At 43.5% G+C, this 17,344-nt stretch overlaps 1 protein-coding gene across 6 annotated transcripts in view; it reads left to right on the forward strand.

The window, feature by feature from the left end:
• ANKRD44 (ankyrin repeat domain 44) overlaps positions 1 to 17,344 on the forward strand; it is a 744,373-nt gene that overhangs the window by 459,714 nt on the left and 267,315 nt on the right. For 3 of the 6 annotated variants that reach the window (XM_085648750.1, XM_085648754.1, XM_085648752.1), the window contains exons 14-15: positions 8,892 to 9,032; positions 17,209 to 17,292. In XM_085648750.1, the coding sequence (XP_085504876.1) occupies positions 8,892 to 9,032; positions 17,209 to 17,292 (225 nt within the window). The remainder of the gene's footprint in view (positions 1 to 8,891; positions 9,033 to 17,208; positions 17,293 to 17,344) is intronic. The other 3 variants (XM_085648751.1, XM_085648755.1, XM_085648753.1) reach the window with 1 other exon arrangement.

Consider the following 17,344-nt stretch of genomic DNA (forward strand, 5'->3'; position numbering starts at 1 on the left):
CATGGAAACGGCAAATCGCAGCTCCTCCGACGAGTCCGAAGAGACGGCAGCACAGATGAGGGAGGCGAGAATATATCTGATGTCAGACGCACCAAGAGAGGACAAAGAGACAGAGCACGTGCATCTCGTGGAAAAACAACAAATAAAGAAAACGGCCACTGTGGACATCAGTGTAGGAAACCACCAAGCAAAGTTCGTGCTTGACAATGGAGCAACCTGCAACATCATGTGCATGTCAGAATACAAAAAAATGATAGTGAAACCACAGCTGTCACCGTCAATGGTGGACGTGTTCACGTGGGGTTCTAAACGGCCAGTAGAAAACAAGGGAAGATTTGCAAAGGCAAATCATACCAAGACGAAATACATGTGTTTAAGGGTGGCATCCCAGCACCATGCCTGCTCAGCAACGTGACGGCCCAGGTATAGGGCTATTGGCAATGACATACCACATGTCGGAAACGGAAAACATCCTACTAGAATACCCAGCCATACTGAAGGGTCTTGGCAAGCTAAAAGGAAAACAGATAACATTACATATCAATGAAGCAATCAAGCCAGTGGCCCAGCATCACAGACTAGTACCAATTCACTTACAACCACAAGTTGAGGAGGAGATAACAAGCTTACTGGCACAGGATATAATTGAACCTGCTGAAGGGACAACGCCGTGGGTGTCCCCGATCGTGGCAGTCCCTAAGAACACCTCAAAGATCCGCATATGTGTGGACATGAGGATCTCGAATACGGCAATAGCAAGAGAACGTCACCCGGGGCCACACCTGAATGAACGAGCAGGCCTCACGTTAAATGGAGAGAAATGCGAGCTGGAAAGGGGGGAGCTAGTGTTCTTCGGGCACATCTTCTCCAAACATGGGATGAGGCCAGACCCAAGCAAAGTTGAAACATTGAAAAACTCAAACCACCCGACGGATGTTGGAGAAGTACGGTCGTTTCTAGGTCTCGCCAGCTATTGGGCGCGGTACATACAGGACTTCGCCACAGTGAGCACACCACTAAGAGAAGTGACAAAACAAGGACAGAAGTTCATCTGGTCTCAGGAATGCGACAGGGCATTCGAAGAAATAAGGAAAGCGGTGGTGACTGTGGAACATCTGGCCTACTTTGACCCCCTACTGTGCACTGAACTGACCGTTGATGCCAGCCCAGTAGGACTAGGAGCAATACTAGCGCAGCATCTGCCAGGGAGAGATTCACAAAGGAAGATTGTTGCATATGCGAGTAAGAGTTTAACAGACATTGAAAGAGCATATTCGCAACCAGAAAAAGAGAGCCTAGCAGTGGTGTGGGTGTGTGAACACTACCACATGTTTATCTATGGGAAGTCATTCACCATCATAACTGACCACCAGGCGCTAGTGACAATCTATGGTAGCCCGTCAGCCAAAATGCCCCCTAGGATTGAACGCTGCGGCATAAGGTTGATGGATTATGATTTCACGATTGTACACAAGCCAGGGAAAGAACACAACCCGGCGGATTACATGTCGAGACACCCACTACCGCAAGCTCACGAGACGACATCGATGGCAGAGGAGTACCTCAATTTCGTACTGAAACAAAACACCCGGGCACCAATAACATTAACAGAACTGGCAATTGAGACGAAGAAAGACGCCACGATGCGAACGGCCTTAGAGATAACAAGAAGACAGAGATGGAGGCATGTCAACAATAATTGCACCTGGGGAACAGGAGTATGCTAGGAAGAAGTGTTAGCTCTCAAGAAGATTAATGAAGAACTGTCAGAGGCAGATACCGGGATAATGATGAGAGGGACAAGAATAGTAATACCAAGCTCACTCAGGAGGCAACTGATAAACCTGGCTCATGAGTCACACCGAGGCATAGTAGCAACAAAGAAGCTGATAAGAGAGAAAGTATGGTTCCCTGGCCTAGACCACATGGTAAAAGACACCATAACGACCTGCCACCTCTGTCAAATAACAGGATCACCGGCCCGAAACGAACCACTACAAATGTCGGAACTTCCGAGGGCGGTGTGGACAACACTAGCGGCAGATATCTTTGGGCCCCTAGATACAGGCAACTACCTGCTGGTGCTCATCGACGAATACTCACGGTTTCCAATAGTACGGCACGTCCCGTCGACATCAGCAACAGCAACACTACCGATTCTAGATGACATCTTTGCAGCATGGGGCTCACCGGAAACACTTTAAAAACAGATAATGGTCCTCCATTCTCCGGGGAAGACTTCCGCAGATTCATGGCCTACCTAGGGATAAACCACAGGAAAATAACTCCTCTGTGGCCTCAAGCAAATGGAATGGTGGAGAGGTTCACGGGAAACATCAAAAAGGCAGTTCAAAGAGCAAAACTGGCGCAAATCTCACTTGGCCAAGCTCTGTGCCAAGTTCTGCGTGATTACAGAAACACACCACACAACTCCACAGGAAGATGCCCAGCAGAACTAGTACTGGGACGAACAAGCAGAACAAGGCGACCGCAAATAGAGACAACAATGGCACCGGATCACAGCAGCATTGCAGAAAGAGATAAAGAGGAGAAGAAAAAAAATGAAAAGATATGCAGATGCCAAGCGACATGCCAGCGTGTCAGACCTAAAGGAAGGAGACAGGGTGGTAGTACGCCAGCGGCAACAAAGGAAATCAGACAGCACGTTCTCCAAAGACCCGCTAACAATAACGAAAGTAAAGGGACCAATGATCACGGCAGAGTCAGCACATCAGCGGATAACATGAAACAGTTCACGTTTCAAAGAACTAAAAGAGGAAAAAGGAGAAGATCAGGAAGCAGCAGAACAAGAAGAGCAGGAGCATAACAGCAGTGAGGGGCCAACAGAAGAGCAACAGATGGAAGCAAGCCAGAGAAGGGTATGCAGACGTCCAAAAAGACTAATAGAAGAAATGTGATGATGGGAGGCACACCGACCTGTACCCAGGCAGACTTTGCATCTATCTCTATCTACACATCTCTGTGTTTCATTTTTCTTGTCACTTCTTCGTGACAAAAGGGGGAGATGTAGTGACCTAGGGGCAGGGCACTAGAACCCTGCATTGCACCAGATGGACACAGAGGGAACCGTACACCACATCCGGTCAAGGGGTGTGGGCAGGACATTGCAGGGTGAGGGGACGACGTGGGCAGACGTGCAGGGGCACGAGGAGAATACCCTGTAACCAAATAAAGTATTATCGATCCTTACCTATCTCCGTGAGTCTGTTCTTGAGTAGACATGACAGCAGTTACCTCCTGCACCGCCGAAACTCATAATCAGCCCCAAAGTGTTTTGAAATGATAACAGGGTGGAAATTAATATGCTGCTAATGGTATGCAGGAATGTCTTTGAGCCCCACTGCAGTGGTACTGTGAACTCCAGACACAGTGGAAAGGTCACTGAAGAGAAGAGCTTGATCCACTGTGGTGACGGAAGCCAAGATGTATAAAAGGCAAAGCAAGGACAGTTATCACTAGCTGCTTCATGCATGACACCTTTGCAAATCGAATATGGCTGCCTCTGCTTGAGGCATGAAAGAGACTAGATCATATATTTACCTTTCGTACATTAATGTTACTTGAGTGATTTATTTTTGCATAGCATTATTCAGTCATCCTAACATTTAAAATATTGCATTCATAGCCCTGCTTCAAAATAAAAGTGAAAGCACTGAAAGCGTAATATTAAAAGTAAGAACTTTTTTTTCTCAGTTGGTCATATTGTGAAGGCATCAGGCTCTTTTTATGTTGCTGCCGCAGTTTATAAATCAGTGAATATGCCATCACCCTCCAGCTAAAAAAGCCTGAGTTTGATGTCTTCCTGTACACAGCAGAAACAAGCTTTCGTATGCGCTTGCATTAAAGACTCTCTTTTGAACAATGCAGTCCCTAGCTATGGCATCAGGTGCACTCTCTTGACTGGTTCATCCTCGCGTTCAGACTCGAGTTCAAGTCATTGTGTATTGGTCCTGCGTAATGGCTTCAGAGACTCAACTGAAGGTGTTCCAGAGAGTTGTACAATATTGCAGAACCTGCAGAGTTTTCATATACCATCTCTGCTTTACCAAAAGAGCATATGAGCGAGATTCCAGTCATATTCTGTTTTTTGTGTTTAACTGGCGGAAAGACTCTTGAGAAAAGAAAAGGCCATGGGAAAAGTAAAACATCTGGTATAACGTTTCTGGAAAGACGTCTGATGAGTTCTCACAACTATTTAAGCCTTAAGAAAAGTTGTGCTTCTCCCTTTTTTTGTCCAGAGTGGAGCCTTACGGGCCTTATTCTGGGGATGGCGTTCTGGGGGTGTGGCGTAACGGCCAGAAATGCTGACTTTGGAACTGGGAACCAGATTTGAGTCTCAGCATCGGCTCAACATTCTGTGATTCTGGGGAAATCATTTAATCTCCCCATGTCGGAAAAAAAAATGTGTCCTTGTGAAATGTAACAGGTGCTCATTTAAAACGCTCCAATACCTTCGTGTTGAGTTTGCTCTATATAAAACTGCAAAAATATGGCCATTCTCGTTGTTTCTATCTCCCAGGCTCCACACTGTACAACCAGACATCAGTGAAACATAGGCTTCTAGAGGCAGCAGATGTTGCACAGACATCATAAGACATACTTAAGGTGAAGTAGTCTGAAACGCACCTTAAGATAGACTACCTTTCCAGTAAATGAACATAATGCATTCTCCCACGCACCTTCAGCTCCTATGTTTATTTTAATTTTGATATTCATAGTGCTGTTGGCCAGGTGGTTCTGTTTGTGTGAGAAACTTACCTGTAGGCACTGACCACAGTCCATTTAAAGGGTATTGCAGGTTCCAATGAGGGTAACGTTTTAGTAGCTTGACCTATGCAGCAGGGAAACCATCAGAGAAAGTGCATACATGTGTTGTATATCAAAACAGTAAGAAATGCCGAGTTTATAATGTCCAAGCCAAACATATGTAAAGTAGCAAAATGAAGACTACAATTGAAACAAAACAAAGAGTTCAAAGGGTACTGCAGTTGAAAAATACACCACCAAGCATTCAATCGAAAATGTGTCAGACGCAAGTTGTCTCATCCCAACAATTTGCAGTACCTTTCAACGCCCCTTTTTCTCTCACCCTCAAAGCTCTAATATCCTTAACCTAATTTATAACCACTGCACCCAAGCACAAAAGTTCTTATTACTTCAAGCACCAACCCTACATCCCTCAGAAGGGCTCCACAGTGCCAGGTCTGCTACTGCCCACTACCTAGAACCTGCCTCCTTCACCACAAACCACAGAATCAATCACCTCTGCATGACAGAGTCTTAGCCCAGCTCATATTTGCTCAGTAGTACAGCCTGGTTGCAAGATCTGTGCCTGGTGCGGGTATCACCATCATCCATACGGCCACACTCACTTGCAAACAAGCACACTTTACGTTTGTTTTCTTTCAATGGGCTGACCACATTCAACACCATAAATCTGCACCACATAACTTCAAGCTGTCTTCCACCCACCAAAGCTCAACATGAACTTCAAAGATCACTACACTAAATATGGCAGGTTCTCAAATTATATTGATCGAGTCTCAGCAAAGTCATGCTCAATTAGGGCAACTATATCATACATCACCCTAGAGAATCCCATACTTCTACACAGCCTTGCCCAATGCTCGTTCCAAAATCAGCACAATAGAGGCTGAATTCTCAACCCCACATTTGCAGCTCCGCTTTTCATGATGTTCATTGTCAAAGTCATTAACTAGCCGGGCTGCTATCCCATCTTCTTCCTTATTTACTTTTACTGCTCCTAGGCTGAACATAACTTGTATCACAAGAAAATGGATTATATCTCTGACAAAATTCGCCTGAGACACTCTGAATGTTTCCTCAAAATGTGAGCCTCTTATCTTGTCTATGGAGAGCAGTAGTGCAGTCCTGAATAACAATAGCGTCTTGCAGCTGACTATCTACTCGGTGGCTCCTCTTCAACTAATAAGAGTCTTGCAAAATTTGGAGTCTGTCCTGGTTCTCACAAAGACTAACTGGAAATTTGGAAGTGAATAGCATAAAACCATTTCTCCTCTCCTTCTCATTAAATTAGAATGGCTTAGTAGAGAGTACACGTACACACGGTCTGCCAAAGGAACCGGTCCAAAAGCAAAATTATATTTCTACACATTTTGCACACTTAGTTTTCTGGCACTTTCACTCTAACACGACTCCACAATCAGCAGACAACATACACCCATCTATATAAATGTAAGAAAATCCTTACCTCTTGACCAACAAGATTAAACCCATTAGAGACGATATCAGATCGAAACATCCGTGAGTGGCTCTTTATCCCAAAAGCTTGTGATCAAGGATGAGCTATCTGCCATCGTCAATAAACTAAACCCAACAAATTGCATTTTAGACTACTTAACTTCTACCCTCCTTAAAGACAGTTTCCATATCTTTGAGTCTGTCTGGTACACACTAACAGGCCTCAAGGATTTTTTCCAGAGGCCTTAAAAACGGACCAAAACCACCCCTCGCCTTACAAAATCCAACCTTGACCAGAATCTATTTTCCAGCTGTCAGTCAGTATCAATTCTCCCCTGGTTAGGAAAGTTATGTAGTGATGTGCAACAGTTCAATTGAACACCTTTGTCGCTAAGGAACAGCTGCCTATAGACTTCCTGTCCGGCTTCTGCCCGGGCCGCAGAACAGGCACGTTGAAAATCCTAGATGGAGTTCATCTCATATTGGATGAAAGAGACTCCCCAGTTTACCAGGTCTTCGGATGTGTCACCAACCTTCAACATGGTTCATTATGAAAGTGTAGTTTGTATCCTGGAACAGAGCAAGGGCTTTCATTGCAATGGTGTTAGATGGTTCTCCTCCAGCTGGCTACAGTACATAAAGATGAAAAGGTTTATCTGAGGAAAAGCTGTAGTCCCCCGTGGTGTTCTAAAAAGCTCAACCGTAGCCCCTGCACCATTCAATAAGTACTTGCAGCTGCTTAATACTGAAAAATCATGTGCCTCCATTTACTAACATGCGGGTGACCCACTATCCTATTTAACAATGTCTACTCTCAAGCACATTCTCTGCCCATTTCTGAGAAAACACCACTCATGGATGTCTGAGAACATCTTAAACAGTGTCACACTTACTGTGACACGGATCCTGTCAGGCCAGCGCAGAGACTTATGCTGCAGGAATATGACTCTAGATCTATGAAAGGATGCGAGTGGGAACCAAGATGACAGCTGACATGGATTGTGATCCAAAGCCAGCCACAGTGGAACGCGGATAAGGAGACATACAAATATTGAGTGTTACTCTGTGCATGTCTGCTTGTTTGTGCTTGTGTGTGTCTGATTGTGTGTGTGTGTGTGTGTGCGCCAGGGTGGAGGCAGTGATAGGTGGGTATCTGATGTACTCACTTGCCATAACTCCTGTAATGTTGGTCCCAGTATAAAGTTGATAAATCTTAGCTTCTAGTGAGCATGCATGGCATGAAGGTGCGTATTCCTGATATAATGCTGGCATATTGCGGGTATCAATGTCTTATTGGTACCTGCACCTAGACAAGAACTGGCCCACGCATATTGCTAGTAATTCTCCACATTTTGTGGATTTCCATGCCATAATGGCACCCATCACTTGGATGCTGCTGCACCTGGCTTAACATTGGTAATTCTTAGCATATTGTAGGTATAAAGGGCATGAGCTGGTGATCACACTCGGGGTCTGTGACCGTTTAGAAAATTAAATAATATTAACAGATTAATAAATCCTATATAAATAATGAAGCAAAATGTAATATTGGAAAACTAAAACATTCCTTAAAGGTGAAGGAATTTGAAATCGGAGGCTAAAAATTAAGTGGATCTTCTCAGATTGGTTTGTGAGAGCAATGTAAGTGCATCGAACAGAATATATTTTTTACAAGGGGTGACTTCAATTGAATGTAGAAAATGTCCAACCTTCCTATTGAAATAAAAAATGAGATTTTTTATATTTTGTTTTTTTAACTAAATTAAATATTTTATAATTTGTGTATTTGTTTGATGAATGCATGTGTCCGTATTGTTATGAGATTGAAATCATCGAAATTATTTTGGCCATGGTCCCCGACTTCCGCAGGTGTCCAGTTGTCTGAACTAGTAAGTTTCCATAACCAAGACTATAGTGATGATTTATGGGCTTCTAAAATCTGTGGCTTTGCTGAATACAGCTTGAAAATGGTAGATGTGTGTATTTGATTCTAGCTTGCCTCTTCTTAGGTTATAATCAGTTGTGATATACGGCTGAGAATCTTCCGAAAGGAAGTAAAATATAGAAGTGAGGATAATTGAAATGATAAACAACACGGCCTGCTCCGCGCCAGGATACCCTCGCGGGTGATAATCCCTTTGCTAATACACATAAGCTAACCCAGGCTCTGTGAAGCTGCTTTTTCAGAGCTGGCTATATCTCCTATGGATTTGTAGGCGTATTGTGGGAATTTGTTTTCTAAAATATGCACCATTTTCCAATCTTATCTAAATTGTTTTGGGGTGAGTGAACTTCAAATCAATGGAGGGGAGTCACGTTTGTTTGTCACAACATAAAAGAATTAGAACATTTCATGAGGGAACATTACTAATTTATATCTTTTAGCCAATGTATTTGCAAAAAGTGTTGTAAAGTACCTTATCTCGCTGCCTTTTTAGTTATTTTGTTTGGGGGGAGTTAGTCCACTCAAATCCACCCGGAGGAAGCCAGGCTTGCTTACTTCACTCTTTCGATTCGTGCAGTTCAAGTCCAGTGTAAACAGCAGCACATTTCGCTCCCCACAGGCCACCTCTGGCAATGGGTTGTTTAGTTCTTTTTATTCGTCCGCCGCATGCGGAGTCCAAAATAACCAGTTTTTCGTTTTGCAGGACGCCTTTGCACTATGCTGCTGCCAATTGTCACTTCCACTGCATCGAGATGCTGGTGAACACCGGGGCCAACATCAACGAGGCCGATGACTGGGGACGGACCGCGCTGCACTACGCAGCAGCCTCCGATATGGACAAAAAGTAAAGTGAATATTTCTGAATTACTGTTTGTTGCAGGGAGAGAAGGACAGAATGTCTATTTATCAATGCCAGAACATATTTAGTGTGCTCACAAATTGTGATTTTGTATGTACTCGTGCAGGAGTAGTGAGGGACATTCAGAGCCGGCAGAGAAACCTGACTCGCCATGGTAAAAATTCTTTGCCCAGACCCTCCCTGGAGGAGGACTTCTCTAGGAAGGGGCAGTGGGGCTTGGTTTGGTGCCGGCAGCCCTGCCAGGAAAGCGCCTGAGGGGAAGAATAGCCAGCCTGGCCTTGGGGACCACTTGTCCCAGTGCCTTTAGTTTTAAACTTCATTAGGCCAAAAAACTTCACTCAGAATGGTCTGGAAAAAAAGATCTTGCAATATTTTGAGAAGAATTCGGACTAGTGTTACCTTTCAAGCCCTGTCCACAGTTTGGATTCTAATCAATGTTTTTAAGACAAAACAACACCTCTCCCAGGGTAGCAAGCACTATAAAAATGCAAACCCTTCCCTGTTCCATCCCTCCACTATCCCTTTCAATCCAAATACCAGACTAACATGTCCACTGCTCAAATTAATTTCATATTTCCCCATACTAATTCACCACTAATTGTTTTTGGGTTCCAGAGTAGCATGCTTTTTGCCGAAAAAAACCCTTCGACGCCTCGTCAGGGGTAGTAAGCGCAATATAAATACAATTACAATACATGTGATTATCAGATGAACTCTAAACCCACCAGTTGGTAAAGTCTTTAGAACCAGGTGAATTTGGTTTTTAACCAGTATACATGCATTTCTGATCTATCCCGGACCAATTCTATTCTTCAAAAGATGTCTTTCCACTTAGATGTTGTACCTTCTAAACATACATTTTACATTCCTCAAATTCTATATGTAATTGAAACATATGTGTTATCCCTGATGCCCACTTCATTCTTACTTGTAGGCGCCTAATGTAATTCACGTAATGACCTTGCAAAGTGACATTTGGCACACCTTGCTTCAACATTTCGGAGCAAGGTGCATAAGTGGTATGATGTGAGATGATTCCAAAGGTGTACATGAATTGGGTTTTGCAGCACTGCATTACACATTATTTTACAGTATACAAATTAAATTAATCAAATTTACAATTTGAGATATTCATACATAAACGGGGTCCTTTCTGGTTTGGGGAGCGGGAGCTCTTCCATAAAACCAATGACTTCCGCTTTGACAACCCACGCCTTTCCCTCCCCATTTCGGGGTGAGACACCTGCTAAGTTTCCAGTGGCGGATGAATGACCCGCTTTGGTTAGGTGAAGGTCTCCATCACTCCTCTTTCTTGCCAGAGCCCATCATTCAAGACATGGCAGTTGTGCAAATGTAAATAGAGCAAGCACTGCCATAACCAATGTGTCTGGCTCTTATGTGCTAATACATGCACCGCCAGCTTGGGAAATAAAAAATGAGCACAGGCACAGTAGACACAGAAAGAGGCAGGTTGCACAGACACAAGGCACAAGTAGGGGATGTTCATTTGTGCGCGTTTGTATTTGCATGTGTTAGCACATTTAAATCTTACTACACTATCAGACCACAAGATAAAAAATCTATGCTGCTGCAAAGTCGCCTGTGACATGAAACACTATTACATAAACCCACATGATACCAATTCACTGCACAAGTGCATGGTCCCAATGACGCTGAATCTGTGTTACTTTACAGCATCCACAAGTAGATGCTGGTATGCATAAGTCCCCTGACACAGAGACTACCATACTCAATGGGCCCATCACATAGAGAGCACCTTCTGCAGAGAACCCTAGCACAGGGATTTACATAATTCAAAAGTCCTGTATCACTGAGACTACGTCCCCAAACAGCACCCGCGACACTTAGACTACAGTACTGCATATAGTTCATGATACTGTCACTGCCTGCTGCATAGAACCTCTGACATGAAGTGTACCCGACTGCATATGAACCGTGATACTTAAACTAGCCTACTCCTTGGGCATCTTGACATAGAGGTTACAGTACGTTTAAAAAAAGTTAAAATGAGTTTGTGATGAATCCACGCTACAATTTGAACTAGTGACTAATCAATCACACATGGGTTTCGGAAACAAGTATGTGATGCACAAGTGATCTTGCTATCTAATGAAAATAGTACAAAATCTTATCATAAGCACCCTTTTCCATTTAGTGCCCATAGTTTAACCCAGTCCAAAAATAATTAAACATATTTGTTTAATCTAGTCTCGGATTAAATGCATTTCTGTGAGCTGCCCACAGGGCAAGGACAATGGCTGTACTCAATGGACACAGTGGAGTGGATCTGGCACAGGATGTGATCTGCAACCAGGTCCTATCCCAGTGCCTGCGCTGCACAGGTCATGTACATTGAGCCTTGTGACACCGGTGCCGGCCTAGGGTCTCACCACAGGCCAGGCTTTGTGGTCGTTGCCAAACCATCAGCCCATAGCCAAACTTAACGTGCCATAGGTGCAGTGTTGCAATGGATGGTGTGGGCCTAGCTATTGTCAGAGGCTTTTATGTACTGCTGGAAGTCATAGGGCGTGGGCCCGGTGGAACAAGCGCCTCTTGTGCACGGCAGGCTTGATGGCGCCTTAGCTTGCACCCGCTGTGCATGTCTGAAGGTGGGCTCTGGATATGGATGCCATACATCAAATCCATATTGTTAAGAGTAAGTTATGTTCACCTCTGCTCTTAAGACATTAGCATATGTTTATCACCACCTCAGAAATTCACCGAAAAATACCCACGGTTAAAGTGAAGATCTGGTTCTAAAGTAAACTAAACTCCACAAAAACTACAACAATGTTCCAGGGCTGCTATGCAAACCATAAGTTATGCTCTGTCAGACACAGCTCAAGACCTCAACCGTGATATCGCGAATGAGATCCCAAATTACATCATGAATGACATCACCGATGCCATCTCAAATGGCACAACTGATGACATCACTGATGCGATCACACAGTGGACTTACCTGACTGGAAATTTCCATGCCACAATGCTCTACTTTTAGTTTTGAAAATAGTTGAATTGGTATCCGCACACTCTGAACCATAGCTTAGTTTCCTAATATTTCGACTTTTGGATCTTTCTTCTGTCCTGAAGAGATTTTGTATAGGTCCGACTATTGAATAATTTATTTCTCAATTGTTTGATTTGTTAACTTTGCGACCTTTTATGTATGTAATAATACCTACTACCAGGGCTTTAAGTGGGATAAAAAAAACTGGGGGGGGGGGGGGGTCTGTCAAAGGGGCATGGCCAATGTAATTAGGGCGTGTCTTAAAAAAACACGTAAGCTAAAAATCTGTGCTTAGCATAGTGTGCCGCCCGACTTGTATTTTTGCAGTTTATGTTATTGCATCAAGATATGATACAACAAGTAACATCATACCTAAAACAAGTCAGGACTATTGGCTTTGTCAATGGTTGATAAGATAAATAAGCAGCAACTATGACTTGTATATAATATTGAAAAAACTTCCACTTACAGCCATGGTGACACCACGACAATGTTGCTGCTCCCGAGTTTCAAAAAGAGAAGGGAAATCCAGAGACAAAATGATTCTCTTGAAAGGATTTCCCTTCCCCTGCATGCTCACCTGGCATGATCTCATGCCCTAACTTCTCCACTATTGAGAAGAAAGCAGTGTGAGCACGGGCACATCGATGTGCCTGCTGTCACTGCAGTCCGGAAAAAAACTGACTGCCTGTGCCAGGACACAAAACAGAGCCCGATAGAGACCCGTTTCGAGGCCCCCTTTAAAAAACTGCCGGTGCTCAGACCCGGTGAGACCCGGCCCACTTAAAGCCCTGCCTACTACCTAAACATAATTGCTTTACTTTTTAATAGTGAAAGCAATAAAGACAGTAGTAAAGTGTTGGTGAGAATTCGGTCACTTACTTCACCTCTACAGCTTATTATTTTATTCTGCTAAAAAGGCATCATCCAAACTTCCTGCCACAGGATCTTTTTAATAGCACCATTGATCTGAAACGTATCAACACCCACAAGCACGGCATTCGATGACCCCATAATACACCAGAAACGATTGGATCAGAAGACTGGCATAAATGAAGTGTTGCTATTGTAATTATCAGATGATTGTGTTTATTTTATTCTGTTAACTATTCTCTATACATTCTATGCTTCACATGTACAGAGGAGAAGCACTGAGTTAGTCACCAGATGAATTGTAAACATACTTTGATTCCTTCTTTTAGACCTCCTATATGCAATGGTGAATGCTAGCATGGAAAAGTGGTGGGGCAGCTCAGGGGACAAGAATAAAATAATTATAAAAAAAAGAAAACGTACCTGCCGCCTCGCTTCCTCGGTGTTCTGCAGTTCCCGATGAACAGGCTCCCAGAATCCCCTGCGCCAATCCAGAGGCTCCTTTCATGCTGGTGTCACCCGGCATGAGAGAAGCCCGATGATTGGGCGGAGCGGGCTGATTTTACTCTTCAACAAGGACTGGGAGCCTGTCCCTGCTGCTTTCCTAAGACAGTTGGCCAAACCGTCATGCTCACTTGCAGTGCCCTGTGCCCGCCACTCCTCCTGCTGCTGTCAGTGGATGGCCCCGCCCACAAGACTCGGCTCCAGCTCCTATTGTAAAATAAAATGATAATAAAGTAGTTTTTTTAATTGGTTTATTATCATCATTTTATTTGACATGTTTCATGTTTTTATTTGCTGGCAGTGGGGCGGCGCTCCTCTGCCAGAACGGGAGAGCCGCTGCTGCTTATCTGCAATATTTGCATATTGTTTAGCATAGAGCAAGCCATAAACACATCTGCTACTCCTGCACATTCTGTTGATGGAGCTGCATCATTAAGCAAATGACCAGTGTCCTTACTGATATGCATTGCCTCTTTGTACTGATATGCCTGGCACAGAGGAGCAAATACCAATTGGACTGAGAGGATACCTGGCATTCCAAGGGGAGGGTAATTGGATTCTCAATGGATGAGAGGGCAATTCTTTAAAATATATTATTCAGTCCCCGCCCTCGTCAGAGCGAACTCTGTCGACGATGAACTGAGACAGTCCTGTTTTCACAGGTTTCCTGGCGTGCTGGTGGTAGGGTTCTGTTCTCGGGTGGGTTCCAGAACATTTGTATCTGACACCCTCACGACCCTCTTCTCTGTTTTTGTCGTTTTTTGAATCCTCGTTGTTGGATCACATTAGAAGGGCGGATTGAAGAGTCATGGTCAGGGTTTAGTTGGCTGCCACTCTCGGTGCGTTCAGGCATATGCACCAGTCAGCTTCGTACACTGTGCATACAATCTTAAGTGTGATCCTGGAATCCACTGGGAGGGAGTGAAATGGTCACAGCCCTAGTTTGACATGTGTTCCTTGGGTGGGTCAGACACATGCTTGCCACCTCGTTTTGAATTCTGATGTCTGTTGATAGAATAATAACAACATTTTATAATTCAGGCAAACCCTCATTAAGGCATTCATCAGCTCCACTAGATTTTGGGTTTGAAAGCGACTGCACATTGATAACGTTTACAAAGCATCGCTCTGAAGAGCAAATGTATGATCTCTGCCGGAGCGGACAACAAGATGAATTGGGAGGTAGTACCAACCAGCAGACAAAACAGACAACCATACAAAATCCAACAAACTGTTAGCTGTTCATTTCGGTTTTGAATAATGCAAGAGTTGACAACTGTATTCTTTTGCTGCCTCTGGAGACAGAGTACCACTAGCTAATGGCAGGACTCTTCCAAGCAGGTAAAGCAAGGACCTTTCTGGTGCTACTGGCTGCCCTACAACCAACGAGAGAGCATGCCTACAAAGTACCAGAGACTCGAGTTTTTCAGAAATAGAGGGACATTGTAAACTGCATGGCATTAAAACAGAAGTGTTATTTTCCATTTTGGTATCTGGCATGACCATCCTCGCTATGTTCCTGTTCCAACATGAACTTCAAGCGGCACACTTCTTGCTAACCAAGTTATTTTGGTTGCTTTTTCTCAGTGAGACGGTCCTCCTGCCAAGTCTGAATGTTATGAATTCTATTGCATTGCAGAGACTGCACCCAGAATAAATCGTGTGCCTTGGGTTATCCATTATATACACAACTACATTGTACTCCCGCCTGCTCGGGCAGAGCTAGACCATGACTGTCATAAGTCAGTCATGCTTGTTTTCTTGTGCTTCTATTCTGCTATTGAATGCTGGGAAGCTGCATTTAAACTCACAATAACCTTAGCCTAGAGTGGAACCCAGCGAAGGGGGTTCAGCAACAGAGAATATTCACAGTGGAAGAGATAAAGCTATTCTTGTAGTGCTGCCGTAACGAATCCCACACATAGAGTTCACAGTTTGATAGACCACTACATAGCCATTCTGTTGTGCTCAGGGTTACAGTTATCACTACCGTAGAAGATAAACATAGGCAGGTGAATTAGATGGGTATTCTACTTTCATGTGCTGGTTGCTGGTCTTTCTAAAAGTTGTTTGGTTCACATTGGTGTGAGGTTCATCCTCCGCTGCGGCTGTTGTTGCTGCCCCACGTGCTCTACCGGCACCTTCTGAAGGGATTGCTTCTAGTGGGTCCTTAAAGAATTCATTGTTCAATAAACTATCAGCACAGTGCCTGAGTATAATGGCAGTGTACATAATTAACGAAATTGAGAACATTACCAAATTTATCAAAATTGCGAATGATTATCAGACTTTAGTTTATTGGAAATGATCGCATAATGGACCAAACGGATGTCTCTCTGTGATATGTCTTCCTGAGCCAGAAGTCTTCATGATTCAATCTCCCCTAATGGAACTTTGTTGAGAATGTGTTGTAACACTTAAAATAAGATCTACCTTTTTCTTGATTCCTTTGCAATCTTTAGTTAAGCTTTAGATCTTCTGCGTGGGAAACACTGCATGTCTTGAGTATGAGTATGAAGAAACGAGCAAGTTGCAGCTCAGATTTCTGCAAACGTTGTTCTGCTTGCGCAGACTTCAGTGTGCTGTCAGCATGTAGTGGTCTGCCTAAGGGGGGAGATCCGAGATAGAAGCAAGATACTGCTCACCTTGCCCCCTCAAAACGCACTCAAAGCTTCCTTTAACTTGCACTCAGAAGAATGAGGGACTAAAGAAATTGCCATAAAAATGCATACTTCTAGGACTCAAACCAGAAACTTCCTGAAAATAAACTGCCATTTACACACTTCCCCCCCCCCCATCCTATCTCTCCACCGCTCTTGTTTCGTGTTCCTTCTCTTTTTTCATCCCGTCTCCCCCTTTTTTCATCCTATTGTGTTTCCCAAGCTTCATGTTTCCCCTTCTTTTACCAATCTATTCTCTTGTCTGTTCTCTTTCTTTTGTTTTCTCTTTTTCTCCTATCCTTGCTACAGCCCCCCTACCTTCCTTCTATGATGAAAATTGCCAAAAGTAGCACCATGTAGGCCCCAGTTACATTATTCGGGTTAACAACTGAAAGTACTTTGAGAGGATCCATCTCGCAGTGAAATACAGGCCATCCCTCATTTATTTATTTAAAAGAACCTTTAAATGTACTTTGTTCAGATAATTAAATAAATGATTAGGCCACTAAGACTGTACATTCTTGGAGTCTTTGTATGAGTGTGCCCGCAGCATAACCTTTATGAGGATGAGAGACGTGTCTACCTGGCCAGTGGCATACTAGTGTACATTATGTACCCTATTTTATGGCTGGTCATCTTGATCCTTGGTTGACATTGGGCCACACATCCATTTGTCTGTGTTATGCACCCTGTGGTTTCAGTTTTGTTGACACGCCAAATCAAACCAATGCACTGAGAAACTCATCTGTTTCAGTGATGTGGGTGAGAATAGATTGTCACCCTAAAACCCTTTAGAAATATTTCCCTCTAAGGGGGTTTCTTTTCTGTTTTCCTGTAATTGCTTGTTGGATAGTTGACTAGTACACAATGATTATTATTACTGATTTATGTTATGATAGCTACACATTGGAATGCACATTTTAAATGTTTCACTTAGACAGACCTAGTGCTCAAAGGGAGGTAGATACAAAATGCATTTTTGACTTAGATACTTATTATGGTCACAGTTTACACCCTTAAAAAAGCAAGAATGATTAGAAACTTTTGTCAAACTAATTGAAATAAACCGCCATTTTCTGTCCCTCCAACCAAGAAGAAAGAATATTATATGCAACGCTCATGAAAATGCAGAAGAACTTGAAAGAGCCAATGAGATGAAAGAAAAGGAGGCGGCATCGTAAGTTTTGAATTGCCAATACATTATAATACATTTGAGCTGACAGAGTTTC

The sequence above is a fragment of the Triturus cristatus genome, chromosome 3_2 (assembly GCF_964204655.1).
Source record: "Triturus cristatus chromosome 3_2, aTriCri1.1, whole genome shotgun sequence".
In the NCBI taxonomy this organism is placed as follows: Eukaryota; Metazoa; Chordata; class Amphibia; order Caudata; family Salamandridae; genus Triturus; species Triturus cristatus.